This window comes from Papaver somniferum, chromosome 5 (genome assembly GCF_003573695.1).
Source record: "Papaver somniferum cultivar HN1 chromosome 5, ASM357369v1, whole genome shotgun sequence".
Taxonomy (NCBI): domain Eukaryota; kingdom Viridiplantae; phylum Streptophyta; class Magnoliopsida; order Ranunculales; family Papaveraceae; genus Papaver; species Papaver somniferum.
In genome coordinates this window covers 101006380-101024503 of record NC_039362.1, presented here as the reverse complement: position 1 = coordinate 101024503, position 18124 = coordinate 101006380, and the positions used below count along the sequence as shown (strand labels likewise).

Here is an 18124-nt window from a genome sequence, read left to right as displayed (position 1 = left end):
TTATTCTGTTTTCCATTTCTCTAACGGTTTTCAGTAAAACCCGCATTGTCTTTAAATCATTCTAGTGATTACTTGAAAGTTAGTTGTTATTTCTACGGGGCACCTCTTTTGGGGATGATGTGCTCACCCATTCCCACTTTCAGTTTCAGAGACAGATCAAGTTGTGCACGTGGCGATGAAAGCTTTGAGGAGTTGGTTAGCTTCCGCTATGTTTATTTTGTGTTTATATTCTATTTGTTAATCAACTCACTATTAAATATGTAACACTTGAGAGGAGTTCTTGTATTTATTTCAGAGAGGATTTAGATTCGGGTTAATCATTGTTTAGAACTTCTTTCTTAATGTTTAAATAGATGTTTTAGATTGTTAGTATCTCATTTTATAGTTAATCTCTTGGATTAGTCAGCTGCTAGCTTAGGGGGCGCTACAGTTGATCCCAGTGTATGGAGTCAACAAGCAAAGTTTACACAAATAAATAAAAAATATTCCAGTTCAGTTGTGTCATCAATGGAAGTTGATCCGAGTGAATGGATTCAACAACCAAAGTTAACATAAAAGACTGAAAAATATTACAGTTCAGTTGTGTCAACAATGGAAGTTGATCCCAGTAAATGGAGTCAACAACCAAATTTGACACTAACTGGAAAAATACTCCAGCTTTTTTGTGCCAACAATGGATGTTGATCCTAGTGAATAGTCAACAACCAAAGTTGACACAATAACTGAAAAAAATACTCCATTTTTTTGTGTGTCAACAATGGAAGTTGATCCCAATGAATGGGGTCAACAACCAAAGTTGATACCAAAATCTAGAGTCAACAACCAATTGACACAAAAATTGACATACTCGAATGATTGAACCTGACGTGAATCGAACACGTATCTTCTGACTAGAGTCAGTTGTGATACCATTACACCACAAATTCATCTTGAGAGATACATATAGTTTGCAAAGGATCAGGAGATGGAAGACCAACAACAAATGTGGCCCGGAAAAGGAAAATGATCATCTCTTATATACCTGCAATAAACACCGAAAACAATAAGATGCAGAAACTCTAGTCCAACCGACCACCAATTTGTCTATCTAAACTTGTTATATGAACTCGGACAAAATGATACAACACAATATTTATAACAAATGCATATTTATTCTCAAAATGCATAGCCATTAGTTATATATATGAAGGAGATGTGCTTCGAAAAAAAAGAAAAAAGATGAAGGGATACAATAATAAGAAAGTATTGTTTAATTAAATTAGAGTTGGTTTCAGTTTGAATTTACAAGACCAATCAAAACAAAAACAAAAAGTGTACAGGTGTTGGTCATTGCAGAAAGCATATAGTATCCCCGGTTTTGGTCACCCTACAACAGACAACAGTAAATATCAACAACTGACAACTGTATTATTATATTGCAAGACATGATATGAACCACTTCTGTTATGGGAGTGGATTTTGCAGCAAGTGACTGTTTTCAGTATGGAATTAGTGAATCAAAATACATATTGCATAAAAATAATTTTTCTTTTTACTTATAAGAAAGTAAGAAACCGTCAACTAATATTTCTCTAATACTAAATCATAACAAGATAGGATACTATCATGATTGGTATAGGTGGTTGGTGAGTAAAGAAATGTAGAATATGCATCCACTAACCAAGATTTGATGATAATTGCTATGACTAACCAAGAGATTTTAGAGTATAAACCGAATCCGAGATTTCTTATTTGCAGTTAACAAGTCGGGATTCGACACGTTTGTACCTTTGTGGAGGTGCTGGTTACACTAAATTTATAAGACCAGAATGAACAAATTAATAAACTGACTATATTCACACTAAATTATATTCAAAGTTGAGCATGTGAGCAAGACAGAAGATTAGATGAAAAAATCATACTCGGCCATAGTAGCAGAGCTGATAGTTGTTCTATCATTCGACGTCATAATTCTCGCCTAAAATATATTGTGTGGATGTCCGGTAGACTACGCCAACCTTTTTCTCTTAGCATCCCAATCCTCATCAAAACCTGACACAATAAAAATCACATGTAGAGTTGAAGTGCATTGGATTTGCACAACCATCATGAGCATTTAAACTTCCCATATAGACTAATCTGCTCTACAGTAGCCAGATTCACAAAACAAAGATTCAAATACTGGGAATAACGAAAAACGAGCTTGTGAACATATTAAGAATCCAAATTTATTGGGATGAATCAAAAGTGTACACCAAAATCAAATTCAAAAACCAAAAACATAGCAGAATCATACTATTTCAAAAGATGAACCAACAAGCTCAAGAGAATTTACTTCTTCCATCACTAATTACAATCAAAACAAAGAAAGAACTACCATACACAAAACACCATCCACCACCACCACCACCATAAAAAAAATACTACCCCACCACCACACACAGATGAAACTAACAAATTGAAATCCAATCCGCTAAATTCTACTTCCATGAGTCAATACAGGTGAAAATAACAAATTGAAGAAAAAGATAAATTAATTACCTGAATCAATTACGATCCGAAGAAGAACGAGATCCAAATTCAGGGTTCAAAAGGTGAATCAAGCAAGTTCAAGATTTGGAGCTTCATGTACAATTCAGTTGAAAACGAAATGAATCTAACGTTTCTGATGCTCGAGATTGGGTTTTGGAGATTAATCTCGTTGGTTCATCACTAGATTTAAGTTTTATAGTTGATTCAAGTGAAAATCGATCTAAATCGATTGATTAGGAGGTGGAGAAACGGTGGTGATGGTTGTGGTTGTGACGAGGAAGATGGTTGTGGTGGTGCTAATGATGTTGGTTGCGGTGGTGGCGTAAGAGACGGTGATGGTACAGATACCAGCGATGGAGAAGTAATGATGTTAGGTTGTTCGACTAATTATTTTAGTTTTATTAGATGTGAAGAAGAAGTAGAAGGTTAAATAAGGAAATTATCAAAATTATGATTTCACATAAAATTTCAATTATGTCATCGAGGGTATTTGTGAAGTCTGTTAGAGATATTTGTGAAGACTAGGCTCTGTTGACATGGTTATAATGACATAATCTTGACATTTTAGCGTCATTTTTCTACCAAACCCAACAGACAATGAGTTTGAGGCTAGTTTTTTGATGACATGTTCTTCTTATAAGTTTCTACACTCTCACCAAAAATGAGAGCATCCGAGATGTATAAGACACCATCTACATTTTGAATATCAACCGTTGAAAATTAACGGTTGAAATTAAAATTTGTGGATGGTGAAGTTTTGTATTTCAGAATTCTCTCATTTTTAGTAAGAATAAGAACATGTCGCCAAAATATTAGCCTTAAATTCATTACCGGTTGAGTTTGGTAGAAAAAATGACAATCATGTCAAAGGATTATGTCATTATAATTTATAACCATGTCAACGGATCCTTCACCTTATTTAATTTCCACATTATCGAATAGATGGCCGGTTACTCTATAGGTCCCAGGTAAGGCGTGCCCGTGAGATTCTCCCTTGTTTGGTTAAAGATTGGAACCGAACTTAAATAATAGGTTCCAGTTCCCACCCTCCTGCGTTTACCTCCACCGAAGACTGTAAAACTCGAGAACAAAAATGGCGAAATCTCTCTCGTTATCTCATGTTTCTCTACTAATTCTTCGACCCAAACTAATAAATTTTTCAGCAAAACTCTCCGTATTACCACCTACTTCGAGATTAATCCTTCTCAATAAAACTATTTCATCATCCTCTTCCCTTTCTTTCTCTCCAACTGCAACTCCGTATCCACTTCAATATGACCTCATTATATCTCGACCATCTCCTGACTCCCTTCCTCCATCTCGACGTAGAAAATCTCTTGGACCCATTTCAGCAACCCCCAGTGACTCAGAATCATCCTCTGAAACAACTCCTCTGGATAATTGGGTTGACAAGAAAATGTCATCACTTGATAAATCAAAGAGAAAGTATTATAATAAGAGGAGACAAAGAATGTATGGGTCTGATGAATCAGATGATGATGGAAAAGTTGAAGAAGATAAATATATTGAATTGAAACAAGAAGTAGTTGAGTTTCCAAGTCTACATAAAAGAGAAGAAGAGATGTATTTTTATGATGCTTTTTCTTATCCATGGGAGAAAGATAAACATTATAAAATGGTTTATCAATTAGAAAAGAAGTATTTTCCTGATCAATGTTTAGATAAAGCATTTGTTCAACCAGGACAAGTGAAACCAAAAGGAAAAGCAAAGGGATCGAGTCATAAGGATGATGAGAGTAAGGGGAGTGGAGAGAGTGATAAAGGTATGGTTTTCTTTGACGAGGAAGAAGGGAATAAGGGAAACAAAGACATGTTGAAATTACCAGGCAATGGTATTGTTAAAGATGTTTCAGAGAAGAAAGTTGAGGAGTTCTTTAAGTGTTCGAAGAAAGTACCAAGTGAAGGTGGTGGTGAAATTGCATCGGGGCCATATTTGCTGACTAGGAAGACGGAATTACCACCAAGATTTGACGGTCCTTATGGGACTGTTGTTCTAGTGAACAAACCCAAAGGTTCGAATCTTGTTTGTCATGGGTTTTTATTTTGCGGAATGTGGTAACTAGTAGGTAACAACACCAGTTACCACCTACCACACCTACCAGGGAATGGGTTATCCCATATAGTATTGCATCTTTGGTTTGGTTTTTTGATGAGCATTGACAGAGTATAGAATTCAATATGAGAAATTATAAAATAAGCGTGCTCTATAGTAAAATATGTGCAGTTTCTGCATCTTTTTAGTGCCATGCTTGTTACTTCTAGATTTGGATTAGCTGTTACTTGGACACTTAAACTTAGTTGACTGTGATGTTGATGTTCTTGGGCAGGATGGACCTCGTTTACTGTGTGTGGAAAGCTACGTCGCCTGGTCAAAGTGCAAAAGGTGTTGTCTCTGACTGAATTTCTTGCTTATTTATGCTTTGTTTCGTATCTAAATCTGAATTGCAGGTTGGGCATGCTGGGACTCTTGATCCTATGGCTACTGGTCTACTGATCGTTTGTGTTGGAAAAGCTACTAAGGTGGTGGACAGGTATGCTTTTTCCTTGGTGCTTAACTTATCAGTTTGATTTCATGTTCATTGGTGAAGTTAGAAATCACTAATTCTTGTTATTAAAATTCTATGTTCGTTTGCTTGCAGCTATCAAGGTATGGTAAAGGGTTATAGTGGAGTTTTCCGATTAGGCGAGGCTACTTCGACTTGGGATGCCGATTCACCGGTCTGTTTATTACTTCCAACTAATGATCACCACAACCTATATTCACGTAATGTGCAATTGATATTTTTCCCCTAAGCTAGTTGACCTATGGTAAGATAAGCGTGTAGCCTGCTTTATGTTTTGATAGACCATTGTAGATCATTGGCAACACTTATGGAAAATGACAAAGCAAAACATAAAGCAACATATTTAATTTTGCCCTACGCTGGTCGAGTTCAAACTGGAAAACTGCTCTTCTGGAAATAAACTTGATCAGACTTGCTTCGTATAAGATTTACATGCTTAGGTTGTATAATGAATTACTTGCTCTGTTATTTTGTTTTGATCAATTGTCAATTGTCTTATTAGTATTACAGGGTAAATAGAACAATTACTTCATCAATAAAGATCCTGCATAATCTTTTATGATGCAAACACGTTGTTGGGATTTAAGCATAATATTGTTTAAGTCTGTTGTAGTTGCACGTGGTGAGGTCGTTTATTTGTCTGAAGGTGTCATAGAGTCGTCAATCATTGTGCCAGCAAAATCTACATATTAACATACCAAATATACCTATTTACTTATATAGGTCACTCAACGTGAGCCATGGGAACACATTAAAGATGCTGAAATAAAAAAGATTGCTGCGTCATTTTGTGGGGAGATTTGGCAAGTTCCACCAATGTTCTCCGCCATCAAAGTAAGCATTCCTGCTGTATATTTTATTTCTTGATTCGAACTGACTAGATTTATGCTTCATAAAAGAATTTGTGCGTGTTTCTGATGGATTTCTTCATGTATGGGTAGGTTGGAGGTGAAAAGATGTATGATAAAGCAAGACGAGGAGAAACTGTTGAGCTTGCACCCAGGCGGATCTCTGTATTCCAGTTTGACATAGAACGGAGCTTAAGTGACAGGTTAGTGGAAGACATGTGGGTTGATTGATTCACTGAAGGAAATCTTGTGAATGACATGGCCTTCTGTTAAGCGAATATCCTGCATTTTGCAGACAAAATTTGGTATTTCGGGTTACCTGCTCGAAAGGGACATATATCCGGTCTCTCTGTGCAGATCTTGGAAAGGCTCTTGGGAGGTACAACATTTCTGACAGCTGATATTTATCAACTATGTTAATTTCTCTGTGATGCTTAACGTTGAATCCTTAATTGTCTGTCCAGTTGCGCTCATTTAACTGCTCTCCGAAGAGACTCAATTGGTAATGCCTTTTTCCTTCTTATTAATTGCATATGCTCACAGCAGTTGGATGAATAGTTCTTTTAAGTTGTAGTTGTTTTTCCTTGCAGGAGAATATTCAGCAGATGACGCTTGGGATTTTCCAGAACTTGAACAAGAAATAACCAAATCCTATTTCTAAGAATACAACAATTATTTATTTTTATATCAGTTTTTGCATTTATTTTATTTTAATGATGGTAGCCGTATTCACTTAGATTTCAGGTGCAAAGATTTATCTTGTTCCACCAACCTGAGGATTATATTGGAGGTCTATGTATGCCATTAAGAACCGTTTGTATATGCTTTTGCAGAAAGAAAATCGAAAATATCAACTCAAAAAAATAAAATACTGATTAGGAACTCGATCTATAAATATGGGGGAATATACTAGTTCTCTCGGTTTCTTGAACAGCCGCCTTTAGGAAATTAGTTGACAACTGAGGCAACAATTGTACAGAGGCAGACTCTATGCTGGCAATGTGTTTTTGCCATCATCATCTTCTCGGTTTCTTGAACAGCCTATAGGAAATTAGTTGACAACTGAGGCAACAATTGTACAGAGGCAGACTCTATGCTGGCAATGTGTTTTTGCCATCATCTTCACTGTCATGCGCTCCTTAAATGAATGTGGAATTGGGCGGATCAATCCCCATTTTCTTGTGATAAGCCTTGTCTGCAGCTGCAAATCTGTCTTGGAAAATGGACCATTCTTGTCTACACCTTTCTCTAACCTGGCAAAACACAGATTTAAACACTCAATATCAATGTAAGGATTGTGATAGATGGAAGAACAATCTATCCGAGTGTGTCCTAACACATTCTAGTCAAATTGACAAATTCAGGGGGGTTATGGCTCCAAATTACCATGGTTACGTCTTGGTTTTCGGATGATTCCGTGCATTCTATTGAATATAATACAAATCTCTTTGTAAGCTAATTAACAAAGAATTGGAAAGAGAGACTCAATACATACCCCTTCCCATGGTTGCTTCCCATTTTGTGCCACCCCTGCCGAAGAAACAAGCAACACCATGTTTAACGTAATAAATTATACGAAAAGGAATCACGCTTAATAGATTTCATTGTTAATCTGAATTTGGAGCCATAAAACTCTAAAAAAAAAGCCTTGCATGGTTAATCTGAATTCTGAAAGGTAGTTTCCTATTACCTGGTTCCCCAGAGAAGGAACAGTTTGATGAACAATCCACTGAGCGTCCACAACCCCTATTTTCTCATGAGCAGTCTGTTTTAGGAAGAACAGACCAGAAGCCAAATCATAGCTTGAATTCAGTGGAAAGAATAACAGAGCTGATAATTAAAGAACAGAAACCAATAACATTAAAGACAGAGTCACCAACCTCAACACACTTGCTGAGAGCAAAGTCAAGACCCCATCCATGAACCAAGTCATTCTGCATTCACATAAAAATTAGGCCTTAATGTGTAGATTAGTAGGAAAGGAACAGATAAGCAGCATGTGAAGCTACTCTGTACCTGAATCATATGCCACACACATCGCCATGCATTTCGGGAAAATACAGGTGCCATGATCTCAACAAAACTGCACATAAAAAGGCAACTCATAAGATATACTTGATTCACATAGAAGAATAAGAAAATCGAAATAATCGGCATACGCTGCACATGGTGGCAAATGGGGGTCGCTGCACCAGCCTGGTTTCTCCTCGGTGTCTCTAATGAAAGGACAAATAAATGAAGCGCTAATCAGATAACCTCGTATTGATGCAACAGACGAAGTTAGAGTTGAAAAGAGGCTTTCGATAGTTCATACTTGTGGACTTCAAGGTCACCTCTTCTCTTTGTCATCTGCCATGTGGTTCCTCTATTAGGATCCAAACCAGGTTGTGAAATTTCCAAACCATGCTTTCTCACCAATTTAAGGTATCTACAAATAGTGAGATGATTATTAGTAATTTTTTTCAATGCAGAAGAATGCCAAAATCATTACATTTCCGGAGTCCCACAGACTCACTCTTCAGCATCAAAATGCTCCACCCCAAGGTCTTCATCCCATATAAATATGTAATCATATGCTGCAACCACATCAGGATGCAAAAACCTTTTGGCATACCACCTGAGACAAAATTGTAGTACTTTAGGTGAATGAAAAGAGATGCGACTTGAAGAAGTGTTAGCGTAAGTGTGAGAGAGTAAGTTTAGTTGTATGGCAAGTTTCTCACCATTTAGTTTGCTTCAACACACTCACATGGATTGCTTGCTTTGACCACTCAAGGTCATCCCATTCACTAGTCCGGCCATCATAGTGAAATAACATGATAGTAAAGTTCCCTGAAAACTGTAGGACGATGACATACAATAACCTATTAGAATCTCAAGCAATTGTATATGTAAGAATACTGAGTCAACTAACCTTTTTAACTGCTGCATCAATGTTACTTTTCTGACCAAGACCAACAGTGAAGGTTACGAGATACTTTGGCTTCATAGTAAAGTCCTGCAGTACCAATTTGATCAACTAAAATATACAAAAGAAGTAACTCAAGTTTCAAAGTAAGAAAGTTATGAAAATTTTCTAGCACCTTTGTTAAAAGGACAGTAACAAGACAAGTTAGAGTTTCAATATTCTGTATCTAAAATTTAATATCTAATTTGAAACACAGGAATTTATTTTCGTTTTCATTTTTGTTTATCGGTAAATTAGGACGTAAACGTGTTTCAACCTCGGGCATAGTATTACCACCCAACTAGAGAGGCATCTATGACACGCCGGAACTTCTGTATGGTGATTATTACAAATTTGTAGCCCATACAAACTCAGGGGTCTAAAAATTTATGTGAATAATGAAAAGAAACTGCGGTTATGCTTTTCCACAACCTACGAATATTAAGTCCAAGCATTGCTTTAAATATAATTTTTGTCTATTCACATTTAAAAGCAGTAGTAAGACCATATAATGGTTAAAAGCACGCACCTCACTGGGCTTGCCCCATAACCTACGAGCGTAAAAGTCTGATTCTGCTACAACAATACCCGGAGGTAATCTTTCTGCACCTCGCGGATTTGAAGAAACCCATATCTGCATCAAATGAAGATGCATCTACCAAATCATAACGGAAGCAATAAACAGACCAATCAAGAAAATACGAGGATAAAAGAAGCGATAACATACACAAACTTGAAACAAATATCTAAACAGTGGTTATACCTTTGAAGTATCATTACGAGTTTGAACTTGAGTTAAGCTACTTTCATTGTGGCCCGTCATACTGGACCAAGCATGGTGCAACAGCTGCTCAGTGGAAATACTGGAATTTGTATCTTCCACTAGATGGGATGTAATGTTAAGCTGTCATCATGAAACACAATTGAGAAAAGCTGTCCAGTTAGCTAAAACTTGAAATATAAGGTTTATATGTAAGTAACAAATGACATTAGAACCAGATATAGAGTATGGTTACCCTATATAAAGAAGCTGGAAAAGATACTCCTAGCAAGAAGCCAAACACAACTCCGACAAAAGTTGTTACGAATAACCTCATGCTTTTGTTTGATTTTCTAAATATCCCACTGCAATCAAAGGTTGAGAAACATACTCACAAAACTGACAACATGCTTGTATTACCAAGGAAAATCATCAGCAACAGCACAAACATTAAAAGACTCTCTCTACGAAGAGGTGGTTGAGAACCTGCGACCAATAGCTCCAATTTTACTCATGCCGATCTACTGACCAATTGTCACAATAAAGAAATCTGCAATATGAGAACCAAGAGCTGCTCCGCATCCCTTACCAAATTTCAGAAGCACAAATTACTTCAGAAACGAATTCGATGTAATCTCATAAAACGCTTAATGTAATATAAAGCCAACAAGACCTAAAGCAATAAAATCACTGTAAGCACATTATGTTCAGTAGCAAAATGACACTAACCCACTCTAAAGAAAAAAAGTTTAAATAAATTTAAGCACAAATAGCACATTCACCAAAAACATTGACAATGTTGTTCCGCGATTATAATTCACATTATACATAACTATTGCATTCAAAGAAACTCCTCCGGTTTACGATAGTTTTGCCTACCGGGGACAGACTCAGGTGATTTCAATAAACGGATGCACGAGCTGAAGTTTCCATAACCGCCTGCCGGAGTTAAGTCTTAAAAAGACAAATAGAGACTAATAGTAATAGCTTAGTTTGATCCAAGCTTCTAATCACATAATTGGTCATACTATGTTCAGAAAAGATCCTACTTATACCAATGAAAAAGACAAATTACAGATGTTTTCAGAACTGTTTTGGTAATCCTGTTTGCAATAATCTCTAAATATCTGGTAACCAAACATTGACATATTCGACCAACAAGAAAAGGAAAAGGAAAAAACAAGAAGAGAGAATCGCAACAAACCCAAGTTCTAATTTCCATTAAAAATACATGGTCGAATCAGATTTACCATGCCGATTCACACACACACATTATATATATATATATATATATAATGAAACAATTAAAATCAAACCTAACGAAAGAAAAACCATAAAAACTCACCTGTGATCAACTGATAAAAATCTCAACGAAGAAATTGATAATGAAACCCTTAAAAAGGGTTACCAGAGATGGGTTTCAAGAAACTGAAAAAAAACGTGGTTTTTCTCCCAATCAGTTTCTCTTACACCTCATGAACTACGTGAGAGTAATTTCCGAATCTCTGTAAAACGTTAATTCTCTAGTGAGAAAAGAAGTCGGAGAAATAATGTTTCTTCTATTATTATTATTATTATTTTGTGATTTTGATTTTTCTCGTGAGCAGGGGATGATGCTGATGATGAAGAAGAAGTTGGTCATGGTATTTGAATGAAACTAAATTTGTTTTATCAGAGAGAACTAACTGTTACGTATCGTTCCGTTTTATCGGGCATAATACGAGGAAAATAAGGAAAATATTCGTCACCCATCCGTAGATAAAATTTTCAATTTTAGAATTCAACGGTATACTTTTAATTCAAGAGAAGGACATTCTTGTGGGACTCGCATGTTTTAGAGTGGGAAGGAGAAGAACAAGAATAAAGAATGATCCCAAATTTGAAAAATCCTTGTATGTTCCGCTTCCCTATCCTTATATATTACAAAATCCTTTAACTCGGAATTCTTAAGTAGCAGCAAATAAAATTGTTTCTTTTTAGAGCAAGTGTTATGGTGGAATCCAACCTATTTCAAGTGTGGAAAAATCATGGAATGTCAAGTCTAATGACTTCTAAGTTGGGGTTTTCCACAGAAAATCCAAGCAAGATTCCATCGTCTCGTGGAAGGGTTCGTGGAATCCATCTGAACGCCAATAAGAATAGCGTTTTTTTTTGTCCGTAGATTTAGGATGAGTTGTTGAAATCTAACGGCTGAGAAAAAAATTATATTCTTAATAGCGTTTTCACTATTCCACCACTACACTTGCACTTCCATCCACAGTTCCAAATGTTGAGGTGGCGTGGAAGATGGAACTCTTCCACCACAAGACTTGCTCTTATGTAGTAAAAGTTGCCAAATCCAACACTTTTAATGCTGATTTCTAAACAATGAGGTCTGCGTGTGACTACCGCGACAAGGATCGGTTTATATTATCCCGTATTCCAGTTGTGGAGGGATCATGCAAATTTTTCAATTAACAAATATTTTTGCAAGTATCATTACAGTCATTCATATATAAAATTTATTGAGTGAGATTCTCCTACATCAAAATTGCAAGAGCAACGCCGGAACAAATTATTTTTCATGTGTAGTACAAAAAGTAATACTCCCTCCGTTCCTTTTTAATAGGCTGGTTTTGTTTTTAAAGAAATTTAAGGAAATTAATAGAACTAATCATTGAAAGTGGTCCTCATGACACTTGTCAATAAAAGAAGTGAAGTGAAATGGTCCCCATGACACTTGTCAGCAAAAGAAATAAAGTGAAATGGTCCACATGACACTTGTCATCAAAAGAAGTTAAAAGAAAAGTGGTCCCAGAAAATTAAAGTAACATTTGACTTTCCCAATTATGAAACCAACCTATTTTTTTGAAACATTTATTTATAGAAACCATCCTATTAAAAAGGAACGGAGGGAGTACATCTTACATATAATATTTAAGATGAGGTAATTGCAAGATAAGTAAGTAAAGATATATACGTGGTTCGACATGATTACCTACATCCACGAGGTGAAAGGACGAATAATATTACTTCTTATATGTTACAAGGGTGGTGATGCTTAGTAGAACACTCAAGGATGAATACACTTAATCTCTCTCCTTGTTCCCTCCCTTACAAAACTTGGCTAGTTTGGGGCCTAGTCCACTTATTTGGGGCCTGTTACTAGATGACAAAAAAGGTCATTAGAAATAAATTTCACACAACCCCTTATCCAACTATTATCTAACTACCTATTTTACCCCTGATTAACTATCATTAATCATATTACATGTCAATTAATCGTCTTAGATGTGAGATCAACTAATGTAAATCGATCTTCATTTGAATCAAACAACTGAAATTTTTTGATTTTTTTCGTAAACACAACCTAGAATCGGTTTACGTTCATGCACTTTTAAACCGATTCTGGGTAGTGTTTTCGATATTAACAAAGGACTTACAGAATTGGTTTAAGTAAACATAGGTACAATCTGATTCTATCAAATCGGATTTTTTTGAGTCATATATAAACCGATTGTGACCATTTCATAAGATTTTTTTTCATTCATTTCACATCTACTCCTTTTCGTAGGAATCACGGATGCACTTAGCACGTGCATCAAGCCTTTGAACCCTTAGGTGACCTTAGTGGACGAGTTATAGTCTCGTGAGGATTTACATAGAGGTCTACCCACAAAACCTACACAAAAACTTCTAAAACCATCAATCTTCGTCGGAGGAATCCGAGTCCGATTCACCCACCATAAAGTCCGGTCTATACTCCCGAATTTTGAATACCATGAAGTGATAGCTTGCATCGAATGCGAATGCTTTCCCCTTTTCCTCCAAGTAGCGCGCTTTCACGACTTGGTGCTACAAAAACACAACACAAACTTACTTTGTTAGTGGTGTTTCATTGGAAGATAAAACAACATGGATTACGTAAAATAATCCACAAAAATACTTACAAATTTTTCAATGGACAAGCTAAAGTGGATAGCGTTCAAAATTCGATGTTGGATAGCTATATAAGCAAGTATCTTATTTTCGCTGACTTGGTGCCTAGCATGGATTTGTTGAAAACTTATTCCATTCGGATTTCCAAAATCTTGCCTATATTTGTTATATACCTTTGTCCAAAAGGTTTCGGCATCTACCCTTACTGAGGACTGATTTTTAATTCGAGTTTCGGCGTACCATGCTTATGTGATGGATAAATTTTCATTTGAATCAAATGATGTCATTGTTGCATGTAGAGGTATTGGGAGAGTTAGAGAAAGGCCCCAACAATATTTATTTTTTAAAAAAAGTGAAATAATTTGGAACAATCGGTCTTCTCAAAGGTCTGTAAAATCCGATTGTGTTTTTATGCCACCAAGAATCGGTCTTTATTGTTGCCAACATAAACCGATTAAAGACATGGAAAAAATTTGAATTTTTACCGAAATTAATCAGTTTATATAAATGCACATGTGATCTGATTCTAGCTTTAAAAAGATACAGAAAAAACATCATTTCTAAGGCATGAAGAACCTGATTATACTGACCCCACACATAAACCGATTTTTTGATGGACCCTCGACAATCCGATTATGTTGACATATCGAGTAGACCGATTGTGGGCATGTATTTTGGTAACAGAATTATTGAGCATGCATAACTTGTTTTACGATACACATAATTATAATTAAAATTTTAATTGTATTAAGTTCAAACCAGGATCATCCAAAATATAAACCTTAACCATCCCAAAAGAGTGAAAAACTTAAAACTTAACAACCAAGTCTTAAAACCTTAAACTTTTAATACATAAAACTTAAACTTATAAATCATGGAGCACCAACATCAGGAGCAGCAACACCAGGAGCATTTGCAGGAGCAGCAACAGCACCACCAGCACCAGTGTCAAGAGCAGCAGCTTCTGCATCAGTCATTTCTTCAAACATACCTTCCAAATGTATGTGACGATCCCTCTCAACTGAAATCAAATACCTCCTTCTCCTCGCGAACCTGATGACCTCATGGAGCTCTTCCAGTGCAAGCTTATCTACCGGTGCGAGCGCTTTCTCCAGACGGGTCTCACGCCCATATGCAAACTTGTAAAGACTTCTTTCTGGCACAGGTTGTGGTGCCCTGTGAATATCCTCATGGGTGAGATCTCGAGAGTAAAATGCTAGGTATCCGAAGTCCATATCTACAAAAAAAAAAAACTAGTTAACAATCGGTACATAATTAAACATATGTAATCCGATTCTCAATAACAAAACACACGGGAATGTCAAACATTCACAATCGGATTATGTGGTACATATATAAAAACCGATTGTGAAATGGAATCTGAAGAGACAATTCACAATTGGTACATTAACAAGCAAATAAAATTTGATTACGGAAACCCAGAGTTTAAAAGAATTTAGTACTCAGAATCGAGTTATGCTAATGCACTTATAAACCGATTTTGGTGATGTATTTTCATATTTCGATTTCGGACACAGAATCGGTCGATGTGAATCATCATACAAACCGATTACTATGCATGCTCTTCATGGCCGAAGAACAAAACCCATAATCGGTTTATACGATATGTCAACATAAATCGATTCTGGGTAAGATCGGAGATTTTGGTTTTCCAAAATCGAAGATTTAAACATATAAATCAATGAAGAAATGCGAATACTAGAACGGGTTGATGGAGATTTACCTTTTTCTTGGTTGGATCGAAGATCGTTGGAGAAGAGGACCAAAAAAAAATTCATTAGGGTTTTGAGAATTTAGAAAGATTAAGATGAAAATAGAAAGATTTTTAGGTTTAGGTTTTTATGTTTTTTGGATTTTTACTGAAAATGGTAACGGATTGATATTTATATGAGTTAGTTTTATGAATTAATTTGGGGGTAAATTAGACTTTTTGTGAAATTTAGTACCCCATAGCCATTTGATAGAGTTGGGAGAGAAATTTCATAGGCCCAAATAAGTGAACTAGGCCCCAAACTAGCTAGGTTACAAAACCTGCCTCTATCTTCATACATAGATGTGTATTTATAGGCAAAGGTGCGCATACATCAAAGCTGCAGTGTTAGTCTATCCTATCAACATTGACGATCTTATCGGATGGCTACTGAAAGTCCCTCCCGGTATCTGTCACCCGATCTTACTACCATCCGAGGGATAGGTCTTCTGATGCACCAATAGCTTATCCGATCCGAACCTATCAACTTTTTGTCTTCGGGCCTCCCATGACTTGACCCTTATGCTCTCGCGTGTGCTCTGTCAGTGACATTTAATGCCCTACCTCCCGATTTGATTTGCACCGTTAGATATCACCTATGCTTTACATGTGTCAGATTCCCACTTAGATAGGGTAGATATCTCTTTTACCGCACCAGGACTTTAATTAGATCTGATTCGGCTTCTCCTCTACCCTTTTTCGAGTACATCCTAGTTTAAGATGTTGTCACTTGTATCTGTCAAATATTTACTATTACACCATGGTTGTGGCCTATGGGCTCTGCAGTTAGTCTTTATCCTCTCTCTAGAGATACTAATAGCACGTTTGGATACAAATCTGTTTCTAACTTCTACTTCTCCAGAAGTCGAAGACAGAAGCAGAAGTCGGAACCAAAACTATTTTGCTTCACAAAAAGTTAACTTTTCGACTTTTAGAAGTCGTTTTGAAATATGACAGACAAATTACCTCTTGACTTTTCAACTTCTAAAAGTCGAAAAGTTACTTTTGATGTAATATCCAAACAACCTATAAGCTTCGGGAAAGGCCTTACGACCGCTAGGCCCCTCACGGTCAAATCAAGGTAGTCTCGGCAGGATTCCTACGCCCGACTTTTGTAAGTACATATAACGTGTACAAAAGAGAACTCAGCTGGATCTATACGCCAAGCATGACTTTTGGTTTGAGAACAAAAAAGACTTGCAGCTACGTACCCCATAGCCGGTCCAAATCAAGACAGTCTATGGCAGAATCAAGGAACGCGTTACCCATATATGCTTCCAAAACAAGAAAACTGAAATTAAACAAGAAAACTGAGCTCTGGCTGTCGAGGTCTTACTGGTCTGGATTGAGAACAAGTTAACACTTGAGTTAGAATTGAGTTTCTTCTGCAGTGCCAGTGGGACTTGGACGATTACAAGTAAGGCCAGCATATATAACGCGACGATGCTTTCACGAATGGAGGGAGAGAAATGCTGTCATGGGAATTAATAAATTAATAAACAACGAGCAAACCGGATCATGATACACCATTGGCAATTTTGGTTGGCTTTCCCCACTGATTATAATCTAATAAGGGGGTCTGAACCCACAATGGGAATGGACTTAAAAAAAGAAGTCCTTTGCAGAGACAAAGACTGATGTGGGAGTAATAGGGAGAACAAATTAAGAGGCACTCAAGGAAAATCATCTCATTGCTTAGACATTTAAGCACTACATAAAGAAACAGGCATTTCCCAACAAACATCAAACTGAACAGAAACAACAGATAGAATTTGATGGACTAAAGCCTTACCAGTTCATCACTCTTTAACTAAACGAAACGCAAATACAACCACACATAGACTAGAATAAAACTGCAAATATGACAAAGAAAGATGTCAGAACAACCAAGTGCAATGACACACCACGTACATTTTAACTTGATATCGCAATTTGATTTGAAAAAACTGAGACCTAGAAATGAACCAATGAATTGTGGGAATTATTAAATTTCACTCGATAGTTAACAGACCTGAACTCAGCAGCTCCAATAGTTCTTCCACCTTCTCCTAAAGCAAACCCCATATCTTGAGAAAAAGCAACATGCATTACAAACTCAACAGACATCTTAACACAATCAACCGTCATAAGCTTTATCGACTCATCTTCAATATTCATAAATGTAACAACTCTTCCAGTAAATATCAGTAGTTCTCATGTAAAACTGGTTTGCAAGTCTGTGAAATCAGCCGATGCCTACCACCTACTTGTTTCTTAAGAACATAAACAAATGGCAGACACAATCATCAGATCCACGCTCCGAGAATGCATAATTCCCAACAGCTGACGGCTGCTAGTTAGTATCTGATTCTTTGTGCTTACTTTCAGCGTTTTGCTCAGCTTGACAGTCCTTCTATTTGTCATCAAAATGCCACCTAAATTACAATTAATGACCTGTGTTACAAATAATAAAATTACCAAATGAGTCATCTTTCCAGATACACAACCAAAGTATATAGCAGACAATCCAGACTACCAATTTTTACCCCAGATAAGTCATCTTTCCAGATACTTATACCTAATTTTGATTACGGTAGACGTGGACAAACCCGAACAGCGCCTTTGAATCACTATTTCCTCCAGATGCCTCATCTGGTAAGATAAACAAGTAGAACTATCAGACTCCTTTCGAACTTAACAAAATTTCTATGAAACACAACTAGAATTAACAAAGTATTAAATAATATGGAAGCAGTAGTAAAAACTCAAGAAAACAGAATTAAAGGCTGAGCAAGAATAGATTAA

General features: G+C 36.4%; 2 protein-coding genes and 1 long non-coding RNA gene across 7 annotated transcripts; 1 reads left to right on the top strand and 2 right to left on the bottom strand.

Annotated features, from left to right (window-relative positions):
• Positions 1–414: 414 nt before the first annotated feature.
• Positions 415–2945, bottom strand: LOC113282318. Of its 2 annotated transcripts, none has more exons than XR_003326754.1 (3): positions 2521–2945; positions 1902–2031; positions 415–1021 (listed from the first exon to the last, which is right to left on the bottom strand). It is a non-coding gene; the product is annotated as an uncharacterized LOC113282318 (long non-coding RNA). The 2 variants fall into 2 exon arrangements; XR_003326755.1 differs by lacking the exon at positions 415–1021 and adding an exon at positions 1228–1366.
• A 538-nt stretch (positions 2946–3483) lies between these two features.
• Positions 3484–6766, top strand: LOC113282316. The gene is made up of 9 exons (XM_026531299.1): positions 3484–4544; positions 4860–4915; positions 4981–5063; positions 5172–5250; positions 5820–5930; positions 6038–6147; positions 6240–6323; positions 6409–6446; positions 6535–6766. Exons 1-9 carry the CDS (start codon positions 3605–3607, stop codon positions 6603–6605), a joined length of 1572 nt encoding a protein of 523 aa, XP_026387084.1. The 5' UTR covers positions 3484–3604; the 3' UTR covers positions 6606–6766.
• A 299-nt stretch (positions 6767–7065) lies between these two features.
• LOC113282317 lies at positions 7066–11273 on the bottom strand. 4 transcript variants are annotated; one of them, XM_026531301.1, is made up of 14 exons: positions 10997–11273; positions 10138–10324; positions 9908–10016; positions 9655–9795; positions 9421–9525; positions 8859–8942; positions 8668–8783; positions 8460–8561; positions 8259–8372; positions 8104–8160; positions 7961–8027; positions 7825–7878; positions 7635–7709; positions 7066–7197 (listed from the first exon to the last, which is right to left on the bottom strand). In XM_026531301.1, exons 2-14 carry the CDS (start codon positions 10164–10166, stop codon positions 7084–7086), a joined length of 1167 nt encoding a protein of 388 aa, XP_026387086.1. In that variant the 5' UTR covers positions 10167–10324; positions 10997–11273; the 3' UTR covers positions 7066–7083. The 4 variants fall into 4 exon arrangements, with proteins under 4 accessions (XP_026387086.1, XP_026387085.1, XP_026387087.1 ...); XM_026531300.1 differs by having other exon boundaries at positions 10138–10235; XM_026531302.1 differs by lacking the exon at positions 10138–10324.
• Positions 11274–18124: the final 6851 nt, after the last annotated feature.

Bases quoted from the DNA above. Each gene is read 5' to 3' on its own strand.
- LOC113282316 (XM_026531299.1), top strand. From the start codon at position 3,605: ATGGCGAAATCTCTCTCGTTATCTCATGTTTCTCTACTAATTCTTCGA. The intron at 4,545-4,859 runs GTTCGAATCTTG...GTTCTTGGGCAG, and splicing joins TCTAGTGAACAAACCCAAAG to GATGGACCTCGTTTACTGTG. The intron at 5,064-5,171 runs GTATGCTTTTTC...GTTTGCTTGCAG, and splicing joins GCTACTAAGGTGGTGGACAG to CTATCAAGGTATGGTAAAGG.
- LOC113282317 (XM_026531301.1), bottom strand. From the start codon at position 10,166: ATGAGTAAAATTGGAGCTATTGGTCGCAG. The intron at 8,943-9,420 runs GTGCGTGCTTTT...TTGGTACTGCAG, and splicing joins TATGGGGCAAGCCCAGTGAG to GACTTTACTATGAAGCCAAA. The intron at 8,562-8,667 runs GTGAGAAACTTG...ATTTTGTCTCAG, and splicing joins GTGTTGAAGCAAACTAAATG to GTGGTATGCCAAAAGGTTTT.